General features: G+C 43.7%; 1 protein-coding gene and 1 long non-coding RNA gene across 2 annotated transcripts in view; one reads left to right on the top strand and one right to left on the bottom strand.

Moving 5' to 3' along the window:
* LOC119846796 overlaps positions 1–25227 on the top strand; it is a 58178-nt gene extending 32951 nt beyond the window's left edge. Inside the window, exons 2-3 of the long non-coding RNA XR_005289994.2 lie at positions 24696–24764; positions 24866–25227. This is a non-coding gene — a long non-coding RNA (uncharacterized LOC119846796). The remainder of the gene's footprint in view (positions 1–24695; positions 24765–24865) is intronic.
* The window catches only part of DRD2 (dopamine receptor D2), a 73779-nt gene continuing 59060 nt past the window's right edge, over positions 11657–26375 (bottom strand). The window contains exons 3-8 of the mRNA XM_038380921.2: positions 20409–20518; positions 19829–19965; positions 18244–18434; positions 16540–16626; positions 14699–15038; positions 11657–13897 (exon numbers count right to left, since the gene is read on the bottom strand). Of these exons, the coding sequence (XP_038236849.1) occupies positions 13704–13897; positions 14699–15038; positions 16540–16626; positions 18244–18434; positions 19829–19965; positions 20409–20518 (1059 nt within the window). The 3' untranslated portion in view covers positions 11657–13703. The remainder of the gene's footprint in view (positions 13898–14698; positions 15039–16539; positions 16627–18243; positions 18435–19828; positions 19966–20408; positions 20519–26375) is intronic.

Here is a 26375-nt window from a genome sequence, read left to right on the forward strand (position 1 = left end):
CTAATGAGAATTGCACAGATATTGTCGGTGTGATTTTCCTTGGTTGCTGTCTGCTCTTTTGTGTTTGTACATGTGGAGACAAGATTAGTTGCTCTGTAAAACTTTAATTCTGGGGTTTCTCACTTAATCTGGAGACTTGTAAGTGGAAGTCAGTACAGCTTTATAGTTCCATTATTAAACATGCATCAACCATTGCTATTATGAAGTGTTTATTTTATTCACACAGTGCTAGAGTATGAATTGATTTTCTCCCAACAACGGGGGTTTATAGGCCTTAAAGTTAGGTCTGCAAATAACTGAAAAGTGGTAAATATTTTACATGATGGCCTATGCCAAACCAGTGTGATTTATCAGGTAACTTTTTCTGAGGGTGCTCGTCTTTCATTGAGTTTTGCACATAGAGTGGACACTATATTAAAAAGTCAACTCCGAGTCTCCACCCTTCCATTGCAGTTGTGCTGCAGTCAGTTCTGATTACGAGCCAAGGGAAATCCTGCAGCATCTCAGATAGAACAGTGGGTAGCTGTAGATAAATGATGGGCAGGCTGACACAAAGGGGCTGTAAGGTGGCAAGGATTTGAGCCTGGACTATTTCTGAATTCCATCCAATGTTCCGGCCCTAGTTCTGCACTGTATATGCTATGTCATAAAGGGTCTGGAAAGTGGCTAGATCCTCCTCGGCTGAGGGTTCTCTGGGTAATGTAATGATACTGTAGGCAGCCTTATCTCTGCTTCTCCAATACCCCTGGCATAGGGCATGCTGGGGGCAGAAAGGTTTGGCCACTGCATTTTGTATTCTGGTTATTCTGCACTGCAGAGTGGCTCATAGGCAGCTGTGGGAAGCTGTCGTAAGTTAGAACACCTGCCAGGGTGTCTCTCACTTACATGGAAGGCCGGATCCAGAATTCAGGAAGTGCAAAGGTGGTATGGGTCTGACTCTGTCTCTCTACCTTCCTCTGGTGAGGTAGGCAAAGAAGGGATTAAATGCTGTCGCATGGAAGCACAATCAGTTCCAGCTTGTTAAGTAGCAGTTATTAGAAGGGAGGGAGGAAGGCACCGTGGAAGTTGCTTTGCTGGGGGAGATTGAATGAGAACATTAGAACTCACCCTGCAATCTTGGAACCTGTTTGTGCTTGGGCTGGGCTAGAGGGAGAGAGTAGTTTCTCTCAAGCTTCAGGTACCTGCACGTCTCTTAGCCCCTGACGCCATGATGAGGGATAGCCCATGAACTCAGAGCAGGACTCTCTCTGCCTCTCCTGGGCCTACTCTGGCTCAGGACACATGGCCTAACAGAATCTCATCCTTTCCAGGGGGTCTTTGTCTGGGCCCAAGAGAGGGCATTTTGTCAGGCCCCGAGTCCTGAAATGGAGGGAAACCCTAAGACACTGGTAGGGGATGGCTGAGGTGGAGGGAATCCCTGGTAATGGTATGGGGGCTGTGAAACCATGGACCTGGGTTATTACCTAAAACCAGGTAACTGTTCCTCTGAAATAAGTATAATGGCAGCCATCTTGGCGGACTGACCAGGGGTTGAACAAGGGTACTCTACAGCTGAAAGTCTCTGCAGCCAAATGAATGTAGCCAGGGACTACCACAGCTGTACAGCCCCTGTTGCCTGAGCACAGAGGGGGACACAACACACACTGAGCATTCGGTCACACAAGGAAACTGCAGAGTTTCATGCCCTGCTAAGAAAGGGCCCTTTCTCATCTTTCCTGGTGGATCTGTTCTCAATAAATCTGCTGGCTCTTTGACTTCAGATGACTTTTATTTTTGAAAGCATGCTGCTGCCACATGAATGGCTCACACTTAGAGTGACCAGACAGCAAGTGTAAAAAATCCAGACTCCTGGGGGAGAGGGTGTTAATAGGCACCTGTATAAGACAAACCCCCAAATATTGGGACTGTTCCTATAAAATCAGGACATCTGGTCACCCTACTCACACTTCCTTAGCGTGCTGTCAGCTCTCTTAGAGGTGCATTGATATATTTCAGAGTAGCAGCCTGTTAGTCTGTATTAGCAAAAAGAAAAGGAGGACTTGTGGCACCTTAGAGACTAAAATTTATTTGAGCATAAGCTTTCGTGAGCTGCAGCTCACTTCATCAGATGCATGCAGTGGAAAATACAGTGGGGAGATTTATATACACAGCGAACATGAAACAATGGGTGTTACCATACACACTGTAACGAGAGTGATCAGGTAAGGTGAGCTATTACCAGCAGGAGGGCGGGGGGGGGGAACCTTTTGTAGTGATAATCAAGATGGGCCATTTCCAGCATTTGACAAGAACGTATTTGCTTGATGGTTAAAAATATCAGCGGTTACTATTAACATACAGCAGTTTTGAAATCTCTCCACTCCTAGCCCTGCTTCCATTTTACAATTCTGCCGTAAGCCCTCTAGCTGCGATTTAGGTGACATTCATAATCTTAACAACCTAATCAAAGCCCTGGCTACAGCTGATCACACTCTCTACCGAAGCAATGACAAGCATGGGTAGGCACACTTATTTGCTTCCGGTCTGGGCCCAGCATGGCAGGATAAGTATATTAAAGGATGATATTCTCCGTTTGTGAAGTGTTGCTTTGCTTCTGCAGAAGTCACCCAGGGTTCAGTTCCTGGCCTGTTAGTTTTTTCATTAATGATATTTATTCATTCCATCTTTCCTTCCCCACTGCTGCTTCATCTTGGTGGAGAATTAGGTTAATAATGCTTCCTTTGTCCCACCCTTTGGCTGTCCTGCCTATTTAGATCACTCGGTCTCAGCCCAAAGACTGTTTGCGGCGCAATCAGCAAACTGCTGTAGCCCATGTGACATCCTCAGGGCCATACAGGTAGTATATATATCATGTGCATGTGGCCCACATAACACACACACAGCTGCATGTGCGGCCCACAATGATAAATAGGTTGAGAACCACTGATTTCGATTTTAAGCTCTTCAAGGCAGGAGCCTTGTATGTACAGCACCTAGAACAATGGGACCTGATTTCAGTTGGGGCCTCTGGGTGCAACCATAATAATCATTTAGTTCAAAACAGACCATCCGTCCCTGCTTCTTATCTCTAAATTCTTTAGCGCTGCTGCCTGCTTTGTTGATTGGTTATTGATGACTGATCATTAAGAATTTCCAATTCATTGCTGATTAAAATTCTGAGGTTTAAGGGTTCTAGTCCCAGAATCAGGCACAAGAGAAGTAAGTTCAGTACCGGGTTGGGAATCCCAGTGTGCACAGAGACAACACGCACACTGAGGGCAAAGCAAAGCTTTAAATACTTTTATTAGGATAATTAGTAAAATGTTCCAACCCAAATGGGAATATAGTTGTTGTGAAGAATTAAGATTGTGTCCAGCTCCATCCCTTACATATACTCACAGCCTTCTCATGGAGACCTACTGGTGGGAGACAGGCAATGCTCTATGAGGGTCCTACACTGCCTCTGGCATGCCAAACCAGTCTGAGGGTCGAGATCGTGAGGCCTACATGGTGGCTGGCCGATTATGGGGCCTCATGACTGCCGTGAATATTCGTATGGATGCCCAGCCTCCTTTGTCCATAACTAATTTCCTCATTCTAATAATGTTGGGATGTTCTTATCTGATAGGTTAGTGTATTAGTGACCTCATCTTAGTATCATATACGTCAATTCACTGCCAAGGCAAGTTTCTGGTTGTACTCTTGAAGATATTCCTATCCTAAAGTATCCAAAAGCTGGTATCAGTTCATATTCCTGCAGTTACCTGATACCATTTTATATAAAAAGAAAAGGAGTACTTGTAGCACCTTAGAGACTAACAAATTTATTTGAGCATACGCTTTCGTGAGCTACAGCTCACTTCATCGGATGCATTCTTTTCCACCAAATGCATCCGATGAAGTGAGCTGTAGCTCACGAAAGCTTATGCTCTAATAAATTTGTTGGTCTCTAAGGTGCCACAAGTACTCCTTTTCCTTTTGCGAATACAGACTAACACGGCTGCTACTCTGAAACCTGTGCTGGAAAACAAATTTCTTTTTGCACTAAAAGCCACTGAAGGGAGCGAACAGCATAAATCTGGCAGCTGGGGTGCCACTTGTTAATATTTCCCGCTCCATCTGTTTGGCTGGATTAGAAATTGCTACTCAGTTCTCATATAGGGCCTAGTATAGCTGGTAATTCTTGCTGGGACTTTAACATCAGCATCTCAGCTCTACCAATTCCGATGGTTTCTTAGCAGTCACTAGGGGGCATCTTGCTCTCACATGTGATTCCAAGCAGGTTTAGTTCCAGATGTTGGAACTATTTTGACTCTCAAATTGGGAGGTAAATAGCATTAACGATGTCAAACCATCACATTCAGACCAGGAATTAATCATTGTATTGTAGGGAAATAATGGGTGGATGTGGGTCTCTCCCAGGGACAGATCTCAAGGCCTGAGTGCTGAATAGTTTTAATTAAACCAAACCAAAATTTTAGTTCATTAACTCTTGGAAGCTGATGGTTTCCTTTCCTGGCAATAGGGATTAGAATTTTCTTTTTTGTACCTACAAAGAAAATACCCTTGGAAGCATGCAAGCCAGCACTATGGTGGCTGAAGTTGGGATTTTACTGTCATGTCATCTAAACTTGCCCTCTTTCTTTGATTTTTGTGTAGCTTTCAAATGTTGTAGCAGCCAGCTGTGAAGAACAGATGTGCTGTAAGTGGAGCATAAATACACCATCCTGAGCATAGAACTGTGAGTGAGGGCTAGGCTGAGTTTAAAACATAAGTGGAGGAATACCGGTAGGAGTAGGGAGGTGATACCGTCACTGTGTATGAGAGCACTGCTGGAATACTGTGCCCAGGCTTTACAAAGGGGAGTGGAAAACCTGCCGTGGGTTCAAGATTGATTCAAGCTCTGGAAAACCTGCCACCCAGTGAAAGACCTAAAGAACTTGATCTATTTAAGTTATTGACGAGAAAGTTACAAGGTGATTGGATCACTATCTATGACAGCTAGTCAAAATTTTCCATTCAGAGTGTTGTTTTTTCTGACCTAAAAATGACTCTGTTGTCAAACCAGATATCTTTGTGGGAAATGTCTCATTTTGATGTGTGGGGTTTTTTTTTCAGGTTGAAAAATTAATAAATAAAGGAAGTTTGGAGGCAAATATTGATGAAAACAAAAACGTTTTTCCTTTTCATCAAATTTCTTTGTGGAAACAGAAAACGTTTGCTGGCCAGCTCTTGTAAGTACCTACACAGGGGTATAACAGGGCTTGGTCTGCTAGCACAGGGAGACAGAATAAGATCCAACAGCTGGAAGCTGAATCTAGAAAAATTCAAACTGGAAGTAAGATGTAAAAGTGTCTGCTGTAAATTGACTACAAACTCCCATCCCCAATCTGATTAACTTTGCTGTTTCAGAATGAGGAAGGCTATAATAATGTTCAGTACAGGACTGACTCAGGTAATGAACTGAACTCCTTGGCTCTACATCCCAGTAGAAACATGAGCTGTGATACCCAGATTCCAAGCCCTATTCGTGCAGAACGCACCTGATGCCCTGTTGAACCGGTCACATTGGACTTTTGTTCCTGAGGCATTCCATTTGCACCTGCTTCCTCTGTCTCACCCCTCCTAAATTAAGAATGACCAGCTTGTGACATCACTGAATTGCCCTGGAGACGATGGTGACATCACAAACAGGAGATTAAGGCTATGTCTAGGTCAGGAAAATTTATCGACCATAGCGACATAAATTACACCAATATTTTTGCAGAAAAGGACCTGGGGATTATAGTGGATGAGAAGCTGGATATGAGTCAGCAGTGTGCCCTCGTTGCCAAGAAGTCCAATGGCATATTGGGCTGCATTAGTAGGAGCATTGCCAGCAGATCGTGGGTCATGATTATTCCCCTCTATTCAGCACTGGTGAGGCCATATCTGGAGTATTGTGTCCAGTTTTGGTCCCCCCACTACAGAAGGGATGTGGACAAATTGGAGAGACTCCAGTGGAGGGCAATGAAAATGATCAGGGGGCTGAAGCACATGACTTACGAGGAGAGACTGAGAGAACTGGGGCTATTTAGTCTACAGAAGAGAAGAGTGAGGAGAGATTTGATAGCAGCCTTCAATTACCCAAAGAGGATGGAGCTAGGCTGTTCTCAGTGGCGGCAGATGACAGAACAAGGAGCAATGGTCTCAAGTTGCAGTGGGGGAGGTCAAGGTTGGATATTTGGAAACACTATTTCACTAGGAGGGTGGTGAAACTCCAGAATGGGTTACCTAGGGAGATAGTGGAATCTCCATCCTTAGCAGTTTTTAAGGCCCTGCTTGACAAAGTCTTGGCTGGGATGATTTTGTTGGGGTTGGTCCTGCTTTGAGCAGGGGATTAGACTAGATGACCTCCTGAGGTCTCTTCAAACCCTAATCTTCTGCAATTCTATGACATAAGTGTTTGTTTGTGTGCACAGTGCTATGCAGATGGGCGAGCTCTTCTCCCATTGGCATAGAGCATTCTCGCTGTACTAGCTGCAGCACTGCACATAGAGACATACCTTAAACCCTCGAGGGGGCTGGTTGAAACAAAGGTTCTGGCTCCTTGCAAACGCCCCTAGTGACACAAACAAACCTGGGGAGAGAGAAATACAGAACGTGCAGAACTGATGTATCTGGAGAACTGTCTCAAGCTAGGAAGCTTTCCAGTATTTCCCGTGAGGCACCAGTGGGGTTTCCAGTCTAACCAGTGATCCCACAGCCCTCTTGCTGTGCAACATTCATTGGCTGAGATAACAGTGCTTCCTGGTTTGCTGGCTCCAGGAGATGATCCAGCAACTTTGTTGAATGTCAGACTAGCCCCTGGGAAGAATGCTTCCACTCCAGACGGGCAATCCTGTCTAAATGAGGACTGGACCATGCCACTACTTGCTTTTGTGCTGCAGTAATAACCTATCTCCAGTCAGCATCTGTAGCAACTCTTCAACTCATTCTGGCCTTGATCTTCCTTGTTTCCTCTCAAAGTCCTCCAATTCCCTTGTTGTTTGGGTGCTCAGGGCAGTTCCACACCAGCTTCTGCATCTTTGAAGGGATGTGATAATTGTGGGAGGGCCCAAGGGAGGAGACTGGAGGAAACATGATTGATGAGAAACCTCACTGTCCCTTTGTATTTCACTACATTTTTCAAAGATCCTAAAGGAACTTTAGGTGGGTGGGGAATCAAGAAATGATTGAGAGGCAAAAATGAAGCAGCAGTAAAGACACATACACAAAAGCAGAGCTGGCAACAACTTTGATTTAACTTTATTGAATCAACTCCCTTTTTTTACAGTTGAATGTTTACAGTTGTTTTCTTCCATTGGGAAGTGTGAGTGACAGTTGCTTTGGTGAATGGAGGGCTAAGGTTTCTGCTAATTCCCCTTCCCAGCATCCCCTGCTGAAATTTCTGTGTAGTCAGTGGCACCACTCCCCAGCCAATCACAACAGAGATCCCTATTTCTGAAACAGTGTTCCCTGTAGTAGGATTTAACCCTTAAATAGCACTTTTCATCTGCTGATTTAAAGGAGCTTTGCAAAGGGGGATCATTATCTGCATCTTATGGGGGGAAACCAAGGCATGGAGAGTTGAAATGACTTGCCCAAGATCACTGGCAGAACCAAGAATAAAACCCAGGTGTCATGACACCTAGTCCGGTGCCCTATCCACCGGGATACACGACTTCCCTATAGTTCCCACCTCTGGTATTGTTCAGAGAGTTTTACCTTCACCTTGCACCTCCTAGTGCTAAATAACATGCATTTAAGCTTGGAGTGGGGACTAGTGCTTGCTTTGTCGTGACCGGGGTTCTCAGGTGATATAATAATAGATGTAATTAATAATCTTTGGTGCAAGGACCTTGTCTTCCAGCATGGGATTTTCAAAGTTGCCTAGGGGAATTAGGCACTTAATTCCTCTTTTGTTTTAATGAGATTTGGGCATCCAGGTTCCTTAGGCAGCTTTGCAAATCTCAGCCCTACAAAGGTGTGGGCAAAGTACCAGGTGCACCTCTGATGATCTAGAATGACGATAATTATAATAGATGAAGAGGTGGCAAAGGAAGATGCTCTTGAGGAGGAGGAGGGTGGCATGATGAAGGTTACACTATGTATTGTCCCATCAGCATCAGGAGCAGAGGGAACATAGGTGGTGAATAATGCCCTTGTGACTTAGGTTACTACAGCTCAGTTCTAAGCAATATTTCGTATCAATGTTAAATAAACCGTAAACTGTGCCAGCTAAATGTGTTGCCTTGAGCTGAGTTTTATATAAAGCAAGTAAGTGATGGAGATGGACAGCAGAATGTCTCCCACTCATGTGAATTTTTACTTCAGGTGCATTTAGCAGAGTGAAGTCCATAATTAAGTCTTTGGGGCAAATGTTTGTTAAATGCAAAAAAATTCCTGTGCTAAAAATATTGTATTTAGCATGCAAATTGTCTGTAATGCCATAGTACCCTGACAGGTCATATTTATTTTCTCCAGACAAAGAGAAATTATTAGTTTGTAGGTGCCTCTACATTGTTTGTCATCATCAAACCTAACTGAAGGCAATAAGCCTTTGGGAACAGGTTGACTCTGTTTTATAAATGTAAGGATTTTAATTTTTTTCAACTTTCTACCTAGCTCATGCATGCAAAGGTTGTCGTGACTAAGCCAATGGCTGTGGATTACTATCTTGAGCACTCTAATATACAGAATCAACAAAGAGACATAAAGTCCATTGTGAAGAGCAGGTGCTGTTTCAGGGAGAACTTAGACAAATGTTGGCTGCCTTTCTGTTAAGGCTATTTCTCTTTTATTTAATCTGAACTTGTCCCTTAGAGAGAGAGAGAGTATGTGTGTGTATACAGGAGAAGGGGCCTGGAGAAACCTGAGCACATCTATCCATCCCCCCTCACCACCGTGGTATCTAGGCACCTAGACTCAGTCTGGAAGTGGAGAGAGACAGAATTCTGGACAAAGTGAGATGGAGGAGGGGGGGAGAAACAAAAGATGAGTAGGCTGAGAAGGGGAATGAGTATGAGAAGAACGAGAACTAGACAGTAAAAGTTTAGGGGCAGGGACCATATTTTTGTTCTATGTTTCGATTAACCTAGTATAATAGGGCCCTGATGCCTGATTTGGGTCCATAGGCACTATCACAATATAATGAGTGGTGCTGCTGCTACTACTAAATAAATAACAGGAAGTGTTGCTTCTCCTGGTAAAGAGAACAACACAAACATGTCATCACATGTAGCTCGTGTACCAGTCAATGTGCAATTTGCTTTTACCAGTCATATGGAATTATAAAGCGACTATGTGAAATTTACCATTGTCTATGTAAGAGTCGTAACAAATGTATATTCCTGAACCTTTAGGAAGAGAGACAGTTTCTCAGGATATTTTCACCAGAGATTTTTTTTTAAATCACTGAAGAAACTTCTATGTGATTAAATCATCCAGTTGGACCTATTGTAATTAGTTTGCTCTTTAATCAGGAGGAATAGAATCATAATATCATAATTGCAGTGGAAACCAGTGGAGAGACTACAGAATACTGTGCAGGATACATCTGCTTCTAGATAATAACATGTTCAACTATTGCAAACAGCCACATTGATCTTCAGTGAACTGTTAACAAAGAGAGAGAAAAGCAGGACCAAGGATTCTCATTAAACAGGACTTGAGCTTTGCTCATTAATAAGGAACCATAAATATGACTATAACAACAAGGACCATTACAGTTCCTTCTGGCTTGAATTCACCTTTAACAATCCCTGCCTCTCAGTAAGGAAGAAATCAAGTCTTCTCATTAGGATGATGTGAAAAAAATCTCATAGCTTTCACCACCAGCAGCATACACAAACATTTCCACAGGTCCCAGAAAATCAAAATGTTTTAGACATGATATAAAGGACAGGGTCATCTTGTCTATAAGGCTGAGGCCAGCAATAGGTGCCAGGAAGTCCCGAATTCTAATCCTGCTGCTAATGCTGACTCTGTCCATAGGTTTGGAAAAACTACTTCACTTTTCTTATTCTTATTTATTAGTATTGCAGTAGCATTTAGAGCCTCAGTCATAGACTAAGGCCCTCTTGTGCAGGATGCTGTATGAACACAAAACAAAAAGATGTTCCCTACCCTGCATTTGAATTTATCCTCTGTAAAATGGGGACAATAATAGTTTGATGGTTGTGAAGACTGTCATGTTTGTAAAGTGCTATAATTTTCCCCCGCCCCCCACAACATATGGGGATTTTGTGAGAAAATCAATGCAGGGCGTCTGAGTTGCAGGTAGTCCTGCCGGGCAGATTAGAATTGAGGGTCACTGGAGTGAACAGAGAGCTGGTCTGTTGCTGACCTGCGCCCCTTCCCACGGAAGAGGAGCTTGTCACCTCGGAGATGTACAGGTACAAAGATCAGAGAGGGGCCTGTTACAACAGGCCCTCCGCTTCACATGGGTGGGGGGGCTTCTCTCCTTTAATATTAATATTCCAGGTAGCTTGCACCACAAAGTTTTCATCTGGATTCAGAATCCAGTTTGTCAGTGTGGATCTAGGCCTCTGGGTCAGGTCCACCTTGAGATACATCTCACATGGGGTAAAATTGACCCCTATGTGGAACGAGGCTTTGACACTAAAGTCCCACTTCCTTTCAAGACTTACATGAGGCATAGGCCTTGCTCTGTCCCTCTGCACAGAGGTGAATGTCACCTAGGGAGATGATCAGTAAGGATGGTGTATTTTTACATTATGAAGGAGCTTTTCACGCATTTCTTGCTGCTTTGTTGGTCTCCACGGCCAATATTTTATTTGCTTGCTTGGCACTTTCCTGCTTTGAAATTGCTAATATTGTTGGAAAATCGAACGATGGGCTTTTTTACACAAAATGCATTGATTTCTTTTTATTGTTTCAGTCTTTTAATTAAGACCAGGCTGGGTTGATTCCCACCACTGGGTTAACTCATTTGGTGGAAAATAGAAAGATTGGGGGAGAAAAGAACAGATAATTTCCTTCTCTATCTGTACCCTGCTCCTGAGACCTCTTGAGGTAGCATTTCCAATTTCTTGGTCAGAAAAGGACTTCCTGTGCTTTTGTAAGAACCACTTTTTTTCTCTTGCACATAATCCTGTTAATGTAACTGTATAAAAGCTCTCCTAATTGCTGTGCATTGTCACACCAGTATTGAGGAGCAATTAGCCATGGACTATTTGGTTGCAATATTTTGCTCAGGCAGCATCAAGTAACACCTGATTGGTGGGAGGTAAATAAAGTGTTGCCAGGATAAACCAGTGCTCCATCTCTGCCCTCTAGTCTGATTCCATCTTCAAGATCCATCGCTGCTAGGGGCATGGGTTCTTTTCCTATTCCTGTGTCCTGCTCTGGGCTGAGAATAACTTTGGATGGCTGGAGGGATCACCTTTTCATTAAAATCTATAGCTGCTGACAGACCTCAAAAGATCATGTTCAAATAAGCTTTGAAATCTATGCTGTAACCCTCTATAGCCATGGTTTCCATGCTGGGATCACGCCTTCCTCCCCCCGTCCCCTCCCCGCTTTATTTAACAATACAGGAAGCACATATATTACACCTCTCTGACCTCTGCTTGCACAGGAAAATGCGTGTATTGGTAACATGGGGAAATAGACCTAGAACCAAGGGGAGTTCATTGCAAAGGGCCTACAGCAAGAAATGGTCTTGACGTGCAAAATTTGAAAATTACCCATACATAAAGAATGAATGAGTCAAAGAAGAAGGTGTTGTGTTGAACTGTAGTTAAGAGGCCCAGGACAAATTAATCACATTGAAGCTGATGGAATTACGCCAGAGATGGTGGATTTGGTTATCTCTTCTCTTTTTTGATATAAAACCAGAAATGACATTCAATTTGTTCTCCACACCTGCTGGAGGCTCCCCCTCTGCTGAAGCCAGAAGCATGTGAGGTTCCAGCCAGTATCTCTTTCTACAGGGCATTTAATAGCTTTAAAATTGACAGATGATTTTAATTTGGGGGGTCTGTATGTATGTGCGGACTATTGCAATAATCCAGGCTATTCTGATTCTGAATTAAACTCCAGCCAGACCCATTTCCATGGAATTTTATTAATTTTACTGGATGTTCTTTACAGTGATTTTACAAAATATATAGTGAACTGGGTACAAAAATGACAGTGTGGATTTGGCAGCCCCAGGGTCGGCTTGGTGAGATGGTGCTGGTGACAGCTTCTCAAGTGGTTAAACCATGAAGAACAGAGACAAGGGGGTGGGGGAGATGCTGGAAACAAACAGGGGGAAAATCTCTCATTTTCCAGACCAGAGTCCCCACTGAACCCAGGAGCATGTCTAGCTAGAGACTCTTTCAGAACCTTTCAATTTCTCTCCCAAAACCACCACAGTCAGATTACAAAGGCCCTTAACTCATGGTGGTAAACGGCTACTCTCAGGAGTAGTTCCTCTGAAGACAATGGGATTGTTCATGAAAGCAACTACAGCTCATCAGTGTGAGTCAGTGGCTTAAGATCTTGCTTATAGTGAAGTTATTGGCCTTTAGAGTGATGGCTGAGACTTAGAACCTAATACACAACTTTGCTTTCTCTCCCTACAAGCGTCAGTGCAGAGTCGTAAGGGAAGAGGGAAGCCAGGATGGCCAATCAGGAGTAGCTTCCCTCCCTGTTTGGTTAAACCCATGCTACAGGGGCCAAATTCAGCCTGGAGGTCCAACTCTGATGACTTCACTGGAATTACACCAGGGATGGACGTGGCTCCAGGGGCCTTCTCTTTCACCTTGTCCTTGTGCCACTATATGAATGACACCATCACACTGCAGCTAACTTTGTACAATAACTTGTAACTTGGAGTTGAAAATCCTGGCAGGTGGACATGGCTTTGAATGGTGACGATGAGTACCCTTTGAATTATAGCACGCGCGTACCATGCAAGACAAGGTGTCATTTCTTTTGTTTTTCTCTTTATTTGTTTTTTTTTTTTGGCTTGGGCTTCTGTTCAATTCCTCCTATTTATTCATATTTACATTTGTGTTATGACACCATATGTGATACAGGTTTCCCTTCTCCTCCTGCACCCACTTCCCCAGGACCCATATGTTTATAGATATCAGATCTTGTCTGATGGCAGAACCTTCTTAGCCCAGTTGGCACCTCTCTAAGTCTTTGTCTGAAGGCTTCAGCAGTTTGATACTGGACTGGTCAGCTGGAGGTGATGGCAAAGCCATTGCATGGAGTTCCTGTGAGCTCTGGCTTTCTGGCTCCTATTGCAAAGCAGAAAAGATGTCGATGTCTTTGGTGAGAATTGTACCAATGACGTTAACATGTGAGCAACCAGCACAGGGACCAATCACTGTCCTCCACTAGCTCTGCTAATGTCCACAATAAATGCACTGGAGGTCAGTTGGCCACAGGCAGGTATCAAATGAGTGTCTTAGTTTTTGCTTCTGTATCTTCAAACACAGTGTGAGAGTACCTCTTAAAACTGCCCTGTGGGTTGATCTCTGAGTCCAAAGGTCACCTTAAGAATAAGAGAGAGCATCCCACTTGAAGCCACCCTTTACATCCCAGCTACAAGGGTGTTAGGCATGGCACTGTCTTAACATATGGGCCTATGGCCCTATATAAGAACTCTAGGCCTCCTCATGACTCCCTATTCGCCTGTGTGTGTGTATGTGGTGTGTGCATGGCATCATCTTGCTCTTAGGCTTTATTTAGCAATGGAGGATCTTCATGAAGGCCTTGCGGAACTCAATGTTGAAGGTGGTGTAAATAATTGGGTTGACGGCGCTGTTGACATACCCGAGCCACGTGAAGGCACTGTACATTGCCGGTGGAATGTTGCAGTTGCAATGCATGTTCAGGATGTGGGTGATGAAAAAGGGGAGCCAGCATATGATGAAAACACCTGGGAAATAAGGAAAGAATCGGGTTTGATTACACTGAGCTGTCATTTTAACCCTGGAAGATTTGTACACGTGCTCAATACTCTCTGAGATCCAACCATTAAGCCCCTTATGGTGATAAAAGAAACTTGCTTCCTGCAGGGGTGTAGGTTTTGTGTCTTGCTATCCTATTTCTAAATCCGTGGCCCGTAAGTATCTAAGCACTAAATGTTTTCTCAGTTGTTGTAAGTTGATTGACTTCAAAGCAGTTACGCCAGCAGAGAATCTGGCCCTCAGAACTGCCAGTCCTATTTCTGACTTCACTGCCATTTAGAACATAATTGGGATGCATTATAAATCATCTGAGCCCCTTGCCAGCCTTTGCCAATCAGCAGCCAGTATTCCTCAGAGTTGGGCAACACCCTGAGTTAGATGAGGTTGTCCTCTTATGCTGCTCTGAGAGGGAGAACCTTGGCTGGCCTTCCTACTGGTGTCATGCTGCCTGGCTGCACAGGTGTTTCACCTAACTTATCCAGGGAAACCTGCAATAAGGCCCTCACTTTCAGTACCTGTCTCCAGAGACCACTTTAAAGTATCCTCACACCCCTCCTTTCACCTTGCATATTTTCCCTTATTTGACACTTCTTTCTTCCCTCTGTGCATTGCCCGCTATGCTCCTCCTCGTATTTCCCCACATGTTCCACCAGCAGATGCACTTCTGTCTGCCTATGTGACTAACAAAATAGTTCTCACTGGACATTCCCATTAAAAGACCAGTCCTGGGAATCCAATGGACTACAAAGGAGGCCAAACTGAGCTCTTACCAAGCACAATGGCTAGCATCTGGGTGGCTTTCTTTTCCTTCTGCTGCGAGAGTTTCCTCCTGCTCAGGATCTTGAGGGAAGTCCTTGTTTTGCCGTTGGGCATGGACTGGATCTCGAAGACCTTGGCCGTCTTTGGATTGTCTTTGGCATGCCCATTCTTCTCTGTTTTCGTGGGGCTGTCCAAGGGCAAATCCAAGGTGGAATTGATGCACTGGTTGGAAGTGGCTGGCATGACCAATTGGTGGTTACTCAGCAGGGCTGGTTTGTGTTTGTTTTTTTCAGGGGGACTGGTACTGGACACCATCTCCATCTCCATCTCCTCCACCTGATTCACTGCCTCCTGGACAAGGATCAAAAAACCCCAACATAAAGATAGATAAATATGCAATTGGAGCAAAGGAGTGATACTGCCTTCTGTGAAGGGAGCTGGGGTACTACTTGGGGCTTGATGAAGAAGAGATTAACCTCAACTCAATTCCCCATCTCCTCCTTTTGCAGAGCTGGTCAGGGGAAGGGCTATAAATTGGCCGTGTGGGAGGCAGAGAGGGGAGAATGCCTTTGGGAAGGTTGGGGTGATGGGACAAGGGGGAAGCTCCAAACTGGGGGGAGTGTTTCTGTTGTCTCATTTCTTTGCTTATGTTCCCTTATTTGTATCACTTTTATGTGTACATTATTCTGAAAGGTTTCAGAGTAGCAGCCGTGTTAGTCTGTATTCGCAAAAAGAAAAGGAGTACTTGTGGCACCTTAGAGACTAACAAATTTATTAGAGCATAAGCTTTCGTGAGCTACAGCTCACTTCATCGGATGCATTTGGTGGAAAAAACAGAGAAGAGATTTATATACACACACAGAGAACATGAAACAATGGGTTTATCATACACACTGTAAGGAGAGTGATCACTTAAGATAAGCCATCACCAGCAGCGGGGGGGGGGGGGGAGGGGGGGAGGAGGAAAACCTTTCATGGTGACAAGCAAGGTAGGCTAATTCCAGCAGTTAACAAGAATATCAGAAGAACAGTGGGGGGTGGGGTGGGGGGGAGAAATACCATGGGGAAATAAGAAAAGGAGTACTTGTGGCACCTTAGAGACTAACAAATTTATTAGAGCATAAGCTTTCGTGAGCTACAGCTCACTTCATCGGATGCCATCCGATGAAGTGAGCTGTAGCTCACGAAAGCTTATGCTCTAATAAATTTGTTAGTCTCTAAGGTGCCACAAGTACTCCTTTTCATTATTCTGAAAGGAACTGGCCTTTCTGACTCTGACAATGCTTATTTGGTTCTTCTGAGTCATTCCGCTATCTTATAGGGGTTATCAAAGGGGAGAACTTACCAGCCTCAGATCTAGAGCTGGCTGAAGATTTTCTATCAGAAGGACATTTAAATAGAAGATGGCTTTTTTTCCTAAACAGAAATATTTCTGGGAAATGTTCATTTTCAATTATTTTATTCAGGTTTTCATAACAAACCAAAGGAATTTATGTCTCAAAATATAAAAAATACCTAGAAGGCAAATAAAAAGAGCTCAAAATTGAAAATTGCCTTAAAAATCATGATATTTTTGACAATCTCATGATGTTTGGGGGAGGGTGGAGGAACTGAGTCCTGATATTTTATCTCTGGAGTTGCCAATAGTGCAGTTCAAATAGCTGGCTTTCTTTGGGGAAAGGGAAGAGCACCCTTTAAGTTTTGATGCTGCATAGGAATTCCCTTTGTTGACACAGAACTTTTCTTTCTTAGGCTAGAGGGAAAAACCCACCCTAAATTCATTCTGCACCATGCAAAGGCAAATGGAGAAAGTGCTTGTGCTAGAGTGCTGACAGTCCTCTGTAACACTTACCACTTTCTGCTTATGAACTGGGAAACTCCCGTTGGACTTGACAATAACAGTGCAGAGCTTCACATCTTCTGGATGAGTGCATTTGTCCTACGGGGGCAAGCATCAGCACACAGATTATACAAGCAGATGGGAATTAGGAGGGGATGTGGCAATTTAAACACAGGGCACTGAGCAGAAACAAATAGCTGTGAGTAGGAAGGTAAGACGTCTGGAAAATTACTCCGAGGAGTGAATTATGGTGGTTCCCAGGGACTTTCAGCTCTTTTCTCACCACAAGAAAGACACTTTAAGGATCTTTGTAGCTCCTCTGTCCAGCCCCACTCTCTGTCTCCATATTGCTCTGTTTGACTAGAACCTGGCTTTTGAGGGAAATGCCGAGAGACAGTTTGGAGATGGCTCCTCTCCGGATATAAGTCCATATTAATCATTTTTCACTTCCTACTAAAATGGGAATTTGTGACAAGTATCCTCATGTCCCACGCACACTTTGCTGGACTCTGCTAACGTGTGTGCCTCAAGGCACTGCTGTCAGTCGCGGGTGTGCCATGCAAACCATGCGCTCTGCAGGCCAGACGCGTGCATTGCCTATGAAATATCAAGAGCTGTGTTCTTACATGTGTCTGTCTGGGGCTGCCATCACCGTGGTGCTAGAGCACATCCCAAAGGTTTCCTTGTTTGTGAGACATGTTGAAGTTGCTAACTAGTGGACGGCCCTGCAAGAGGGCAATAGCCCTCCCTGTGGACACTACTGTAGTGGCAAATTATCTGCACAACCATCTATTGCTCAGTACCGTAACGTGGGCAGACACCAGCTACCACCATGGCCACATTTAGAGAGAAAAGAAAGAATCAACTAGCTCAGCCCTAAATGTAAATGGTGGTCAGGAAAGAAGGAAGTGGGAGGTTGTTGAAGTCCTTTGATTGAAGTTTTGAAAACTGCATAAGGGTTTTAATTATAGGATCATAGGACTGGAAGGGACCTCGAGGGGTCATCTAGTCCAGTCCCCTGCACTCATGGGAGGACTAAGTATTATCTAGACCATCCCTGACAGGAAGTCATCTAACCTGCTTCTAACCTAATCTTGTGTCGTCTATTAATTTTAAGACTAAATTCCCTGGGCTGCTTTGAAAGGCCCAACCTTTGGTATTCTATCCCACAGAGCTAGCTTAAAGATATTTCAATTTCTCTTACAGGATGCAGGCCTCTAGATTTCTTGTGTTGCTGCCAAATAAAATATCTGTAAGCTAGCTCCCCGGGCTACAGTTTGAAGGAATAAATTCCAACAGGATGGTGAGAGATTGTGTCCACCATGCAGTCATGGAGCAGAGGGATCTACTCAGAGTGAAAGAATAAAAGTACCCTAGCTTCAAGCCCTTGCTGGATATTTTAAACCCAACTCAGGCTCTTCAGAGCTGAAGCAAACATGGGGTTGCTTGGGTGAAGCAGATCCAACCACAGACTTGTTGATGAAACATCCTTGGAAGTCAGAAAAGATCTGGGAAGCTTCCGCCAGTGTCCTGGGGTACCCCTGTGTCCATCTAGGACTCCCAAGAGGCATAAGACATGATATCCATCCTCACAATCCCCTGTTTCATTCAGACCAAGCAGCGTAATTGGGGCGGGAATGAGGGAAGCATTAGGAAAAGAATGAGATCAGGAAGGAAAGAAGATGGCGATTGGGAAGGGGGGTGGGGTCTGGTTACCTTCAGCGGTGCCTGCATGTCAGAGTCCAGGCCGTGGGTATTGCGCTTGGTGGTGACGCGCTTCCTGCGTTTCCGGAGCACTACGTAAATCTGTACGTATACCAGCAGGGTGACAATGAAGGGAACGTAGAAGGAGACGATAGAGGAATACACAACAAAGGCAGGATTGGCAATGATACACTCATTCTTGTCTGGAAGACACAAGAGATTGCAGGAGCATCGTCCCAACTGTTAGGAGCTAGAACCAGCATTTTTCTCTCTCTCTCACTCACCTACCACAGGAGCCACAAGAACACCCCCACCGGGGGATGGGAACAGCTGCTCTCCCATCTTCCTCCAGAAATAATTTTCAAACCAAGAGAGGGATTGTGACAATGAGTCATATACCCAACTCCACCTGCACGTCTGTGGGAGCTGGGTGTCTCAGCACCCTAGGCTCCTTTGAAAATCACAGGCCAAGCCCTAATCCAAGGGAAAACAGGTTTATTTCTCACGCAGTTAGTGCAGCTGTCAGGTACTGGATTGAGAGCTGGAGATTGAAATTCTCTAGTTAGCCACACGATTGCAGCGGTGCAAACTTCCCAGACTGCTTTCCACCAAGGAGCTGCATCTCCAGCTGTAGGAATTGAGAGGGGAATGCAGCCTCTATAGACCTTTCAGTCCTTGGGTTCTCTTTTCAGACTGCCCAATAGTTATTATTGGAGGGGGAGGGGTTCTGATGTGGACACCTGTCCTACAGGAACAGGCCTGAGCCCAACACCTTTCAAGCACATCACCAAGAGGTGAGTCTACACCTGATGAGGGATCATTTGCTACCAACCTGAGCCAAACACCGAGCAGTGACCTGTACGTGAAAGGCTCCATCATTCCCATACCATAGACCATCCAGTTTCCCTAAAATACACTCCTAATCAGCAACCTTTATCTTATACTGCTGTCCAATGGAGCTGTCTGGTTTTTTGTAAGGTGCCCATCACTGTGGCAGATTTTAAGACATAAGGTTACCTCTTCTTTTTGGGTGCTGATGCTGGCTAGTGCTGTGCAAATTTCTTCTACAGAATCCTGAGGACAAACATCAACCCTGATTTATTGGGGGATATAGGTCTGGCAGCGCAAGAGTTGCAACAGATTCAGGGCTGTTTGATTGGCAGAGGGGTGCATGCACCTAAATCCTAACACTTAGTATTCATTATTCAGATATGTTAATTCCCTCTTCATAATACAGATTTCTCTGGAACCCAGTGAGGCAGAAGAGAGAATCATAGAATCATAGAATATCAGGGTTGGAAGGGACCCCAGAAGGTCATCTAGTCCAACCCCCTGCTCAAAGCAGGACCAAGTCCCAGTTAAATCATCCCAGCCAGGGCTTTGTCGAGCCTGACCTTAAAAACCTCTAACGAAGGAGATTCTACCACCTCCCTAGGTAACGCATTCCAGTGTTTCACCACCCTCTTAGTGAAAAAGTTTTTCCTAATATCCAATCTAAACCTCCCCCATTGCAACTTGAGACCATTACTCCTCGTTCTGTCATCTGCTAGAGCATGAAACACACACAGTAGCCAGCCGCAGACGGCATTATGCTCACCTGTGTTGTTGAGACCAAATAGAAGTGGGCAAGAGATGGCAAACGACAGGACCCAGACCACGGAGATCATGACAGTGACTCTGCGCCTGGAGCTGTAGCGTGTGTTATAAAGCATTGGCATTGCTACTGCGGTGTACCTGCATGCAGCATGGAGACAAAGAGCCGGCATGTTATTTCGCTGCCAGTGCTGAGAGACCATCTGCGAATGTACAGTTAGTAAATCTGGGAATTGCTCCAGAGAGATCACAGGGGCAGGTTCAGCTATAGAAGATCTCCAGGAACTGAGATGTCTAAGATGGGAGGAATCCACTCTCTTGTCTCTGCAGCCCCTTGCTTTGGAAGGTTTGAGGGCAGAGCCCATTTGATGTGTTTTTCCATGCCCTTCCTCTGAAGAGAAGACAGCAGTGGTGTAGCCTAATGCACCTTTTCCAGATTATTGTGCCCCATTGGTGTCTGCTCCATCATTTGAAACATGAGCAGACGCACATAAACTAAGAAGTGATTTTGTGCAATTCACCTTCCTACCAGCCACACCGAGCAGGACAGGACCATCCTCCTTCTGGCCCCAGAGAGATCTCACCTGTCAATGCTGATGGCACAGAGGTTGAGGATGCTGGCAGTACACATCATAACATCGAGGGTGACAAAGATGTCACAGTGGATCCGGCTAAATCTCCACTCACCGACCACCTTGGAGAAGAGAGAGGAAATTGGATAAAGGCATTCATTCAAACAGCCAGGATGAGAGGGTCTAAGGGCCAATTCTGCTCTTAGTGTTATGAGTAATTTTGTTGGCTTCAGTGAAGTTGCTCTGGAGTTGTGTTGGTTTAAATGAAAGCAGAATTTGGGCCACAGAAGTTGAAGAGGGATTCAGGCCACATCCTGTTAACACTCTGCTGAGCCAGTGCAGCATTTTTTGCTACGTATATCTGCCAGTGCTTTGTCCTACCTAGCTTGAAAAGTCCCAAGTGATGGCGTTTGACCAGGAGACTGAGCTGTGAGCCAGTAGGATCTCATCTTTTGTAATTTCCCCTGAGAATGAGCCTGATTTTACCTTTCTTAATTCCATTCTATTGCCCTACATTCCCATTAGGCAACCCACATGACAAATACAAACCTAGGACCAAAGAAAATGCTACTTCTATTGATAGCCCATGAGTTGACTCAGTTATGCTGTGAAGGCCAAAACCATAACAGGATTTAAAAAAAACCAAGATAAATTTGTGGAGGATAGGTCCATCAATGGCTATCAGCCAAGATGGTCAGGGATGTAACGCCATGCTCTGAGTGTCCCTAGCCTCTGTTTGCCAGAATCTGGGAGTGGATTACAGGGATGGATCACTCAATGATCGCCTGTTCTGGTCATTCCCTCTGAAGCATCTGGCATTGGCCACTCTCAGAGACAGGATATTGGGCTAGATGGACCATTGGTCTGACCCACTATGGCCATTCTTATGCAGGTACTTAATTGGGGCCTTAAAATGTTACAACAAACTTGTATCATTACTAACGCATAATAATTAATAAATTAAGCTAGCAAAATGTGAATGTTTTTAAAAGATTTTTTTTTGTGCTCAACAAAGCACAGTAATGGAAATAGCATAAGAGAAGCCTATTGTTTCTGCATACATAAAAATAGAAGAAATAATTCACACATTACACATTCTTATGAATGAAGATGGATTAAATTCAGAACAAAAGATCTTTGACACACATTATGTTACATAACAAAGATAGAGGACTAATTATAATATTTCCAGTTACTAGTAGCTCTGTTCTCATCTTTTCTCTTGTTACTAAAACCAAATTTTGCAATTAAGTTTAACGGTGAGTAGTGGGACTATTGTATTCAGCGTGCAAATAGAAAAGCATATTTCCCTCTAATATAAATAAATGTCTTACTGCATTTGTAACTGGAATGAATAAGATATCTATTCTTCAGAGTGATTTCTGCTTTCTAACCCATAACCCTAGGCAATATGAAGTGAAGGAGGGAGAGATGGAGGCTGCATTAAAGGCTGAATGATAGATGAACACTCATTTAAAAAACAGCATTTAAAGGGCACACTCATATAAATAAGTTGGTTTGATTAGAATTTGCCCAAAGGCAAAGATTTGCCAGCTGGGTAGAACCCAGAGATGCAATCAGAGGCTTGCAAAAAAACTAAACTAATTTGAGTTCACTGAGGATGCTGTGAGATTGGTGCAGCATTTGTCCTCCAACACAGTGAAGTGTGTGGCTGTGTACGGATGGGAGAACTTCATAAGTTTGGGGTGGGGGGGGTTGGGATATATGCTTCTATTAGAGCTGATTGAAAAATGTAACTTCCAGCATTTCGACATTTGTTCTTGTCCCAAGTCAGGATGAAAGTTGAAAGATTGTAACTTTTTGGAGAATGCCGGAGGGCTGCAAAGAGGGGAGTGTCCTCTCCAAAGAGTCTTTGATTTTACTCCATGAAAATAATCATCTCCAGTCAGATCTTCAGCTACCCTGGGCTTATACTTTGTGCAGCTGGAGCCAGGAATGTCACTCTAGGTCATTTCTCTGTTCTCCACATCCTGGACCACTTTCAGCTGTTTTAAGATTCCCTGGCTGCAATGGTCCTATAGGACAGCAGCTGACCTTAGATGGTTATTTTCATTGAATGAAGACTGTATGGAGAGGAATCTCTGCTCTTGCATCCTGGATCCAGTTACCCTCCATCCCACACATGCTGGTACATCCCATAGCCAAGGCTGAGATATTGCATTATTTTTAATGGGAATTAGGCATCTGGATTCCCTTGTTGGTACTGAAAATATTAGCCTCAGAGTGTTGAAAACCACACCTACTGCAGAGATGGTCCCATCTGCTCTGGTGACCATGGTAATTCTTTTGCTCTGGGTTCTTGGGTCTCAGATCCTTTCTCTGAGCCCTACAGCCTGAGCTCCAGGAGTTTGCCTAATGTCTCCCCAGACTCTCTGAGATGGGATGGGTTTATGAGTCACATTTGAGAAAGCCCTGTTCTAGCTGCAGTGGTGTAAAGGATATTGGGATCTGCTTCTTTGGAAGCTTTAAACCACAAGCCATCAGCCCCTTTTATCTGTTGGACACAAGTGCCTCTGGGGATTCCCAGCATCTGTGGTGAATGCACATGTCCCCGTTCAAATATCAGAGAAACATTCAGTCACTGTGGCATACAGGAAAAGCATTGGAAGATCCCAATGCATCGGGGTGAGTTACATGGCTGGAGGGATGCAGAGGGGCCATTGTGTCAACAACGAATCACAGCTAAAGTCATACACACAGTCCTGATTTCAGTCTACTCTCTAGATTTATGAAACAGAGGTTCTCAGCAAGAGCCATGTGTCCATGAGCTCATGGAAGGAAAAGGATTTATACCCCATCTTATGTCAGCTCTGCTTGGTTCTTTCAATTGAAAAGGAGGGGTGAGACACTCATAAACCAAGCCAGAAATGATGGGCTCTCACAGAATGAGCTTCCATTTAAAATGGATTATTGTGGACCTGGTTTAGAACAGCACAAACTAATCCCAGGGGCATTAACCACAATCACAGCCTGCCAGTGGTCATGTTAATGAGGCTTAGCACATATACAATGCTTTACATTTCAAAGTGCCATACAAACATTAATTAACTAGGGTGATAATTAATAATGTGGTTGCTTGACCCTCAGTGAATTTGTTCTGCTCTGTGCTGTTACATTCACAGGTGAATTATGGCTTCTCTTGTCTGGCCTTTCCCCCCCACCCCGTCCATTTTATCTTTTTCTCTCTTAAACAACCAGCTGCAAATGAACGGCAAGTGATACAAATTCATAGCCACTCAGTACTCAAATTCATGCCAACAGCCACTCACTTCTCAAATCTTTATTTGTTCATGTATTTATTTGTTTGTGGACACTCTGGAGCTTAGTAGATGCAAGGTCTTGTTCTTTCAAATTTTCTTGTCAGGTCTAAGTAAACATGATGTACAGCATGGAGTGAGACTGTCTTATTGCAGGTTTCAGAGTAGCAGCCGTGTTAGTCTGTATTCGCAAAAAGAAAAGGAGTACTTGTGGCACCTTAGAGACTAACAAATTTATTAGAGCATAAGCTTTCGTGAGCTACAGCTCACTTCATCGGATCCGATGAAGTGAGCTGTAGCTCACGAAAGCTTATGCTCTAATAAATTTGTTAGTCTCTAAGGTGCCACAAGTACTCCTTTTCTTTTTGTCTTATTGCAGGGGATCAATACAAATAGGGATTGGGGGGAGAAAATACAATCTTGACATTTTTTCAACAGAGACAGTTATTATTAAACTGATCTGTAATGAAATCCAGGGCACATTGCAGCTAAATCCTCTATAGGATCTGCAAGCTCTGCAGAAAGTGAACTGTTGCTTGTATCGAATGTCAAGCGATGCAGGACTGCATTTTCCATTTGAATTTCAGCAACTTCAAAATTTTTCCATTCCAAAACGGAACAAAAATTATTTTAAAAAAAATTTCCCATGAAAAAAAATCCTTAAAAAATTGAAATATTTCATTTTGATAAAATAATATAATTTCATTCCAATTTCAATCTTTTAAAACTTTTAAATAGTTTTAAAAATATAAAACACAGTGAATTTCATTTCAAAAAGTCATTTTAAAAAGAAATAAAATAAAACATTCTTTTCCAAAAATGTCAAAATGGGATGTTTGAACATCATTGAAGCAATTTGGTTTTGTTTTCTAAATGAAATTTTATCAAAATGGACACTTTTTAAAAGCATTTCAGTTTAGACAAAAATAGCATTTTCCATCCAAAAAAAAAGTTTCAGTGAAAAACTTACAATCAACTCTAATTGAATGCAAGAACCTAAGACTGTCTCTCTTCTTCTTAGCATGTCACCATATAGTCACCAGGAAATGATGTTATGGCTCCTGTACACTTGTATCTTCTTGATGAACAGGTAGGTTAGTCTTCTTAATGTGCTTCAATTCACTACACAGTTCAGAACAAATTTGCACCATCCAGTTAACCTCAAGTTTGAATTTTATCTCCTATGTTTAGATGATCAAGACTCTCTGGGCTGCATGATCCCGACTCCCACCACACAAAGCAGAGTGCTGGTCAGCAGCCTCATGAGAAAGAAACATGTTCCCACTTGAGCCCTGGTCTCTGTGGATAACTCAGGGTGCAATGAAAAGCATTTTATTCCTTCACATTCATAAAAATGCTATTTCCCCCACTTTTTTTGCCAAGGCTGAGAATTTTTTTTGTACAACTCTTATCATTCTAGGTCTTCATGTGGCCTTAATCACTGTAGTATCTGAGGACCTCCCAGTTTTCAGTAGATTTTATCTGCACAACACCTCTTTGAGGTAGGGAACTATCCTTCCACCCATATCTTTTCACCTATCCTTTACTGCCATAAGAATAACAACTCAAGATCAAGTTTCCAGACGCCCATGCATTGAAGCTCCCTGCAGCAACCTGACCTATTAGAATGCAAACCCTAGATCTGTCCAGAGACATCAGCACTGATTCTATCAGCCGGAGAGAATTAGGAATGAGCACTTTTTTGAAAACTATCCAAATTCAGCAAAGTTGCCAGCAACCTCTTTCCACCCTGACCTCCCCTACCACGGGTTGCACTTCTTAGAATCCACATGTCTGTTTCTCAGCATTCCTGGCTTTATGGGAAAGGATTCCGAGCTTCAGGAAGGAGTCACCGAAGAGCCCTGCATATCCACCTGCAAATAATATGATACCCTCTAAGGCAGGTGGAAAATGCATTGGGTGTCTTTGGACTGACAGTAAATATGATCAGAATATCAGAACAAACTGTAGAATACCTGAATATAGGAAAGAATTTGAGTCTGATTCACCACTGCTGTGCATTTTGGATTGTCAGTTACTCCTGTGCAAAGAGAGTGCAAACTGCTGAATTTTCCATTCACACCAAGGGGAGCATAACACACCCACATTACATAAGGACCACCTGGCAGTAAACCCTGAAGCCAATTTTCCAGCCTTGCCTTTCGCATCACACAAAGCAGATGGGAACTCTGTACCTGCTGCAGCTTGGAACACAAGTCATATGGGGGTGGAAGTCACTCTGCTGAGTTATTCAAATATTGATAGGTCTGAACCCAAAACCTCGGTCCCCAGATTATTGTCTCCAAACTGAAAAGTTTGACTCAGGATCTGAACTTTGAGGCTATGGCCCACTTTTAATTAATAAGACAAAGGAATGAAAGTGTTCTGGCAAACCTTTCCTGTGCAGCTTCCCTATTTCTTGACTCTGGGCCAGCAGAATTGATTCCATGAAGTACAAGGTACTGGGCATTCACAGAGGATGTGTGCTAGTTCTGGGGGAAACCCTGCTCAATCCCAGCAACCTGTGCGAAAGCAAGCAGAGCTTTTCACCTACTCTGTTGATAATCACCTTCATTTTTTTTTTCAACCTAATCTGCATTCCCCTCTATGATTCTACGAGGAAACAGAGTTTAAGGCCAGAAGGTACTATCCGATCATCGAATCTGACCTTCTGTATATCATAGGTCAGCAGCACCACCCT

This window comes from Dermochelys coriacea, chromosome 22, assembly GCF_009764565.3.
Source record: "Dermochelys coriacea isolate rDerCor1 chromosome 22, rDerCor1.pri.v4, whole genome shotgun sequence".
In the NCBI taxonomy this organism is placed as follows: Eukaryota; Metazoa; Chordata; order Testudines; family Dermochelyidae; genus Dermochelys; species Dermochelys coriacea.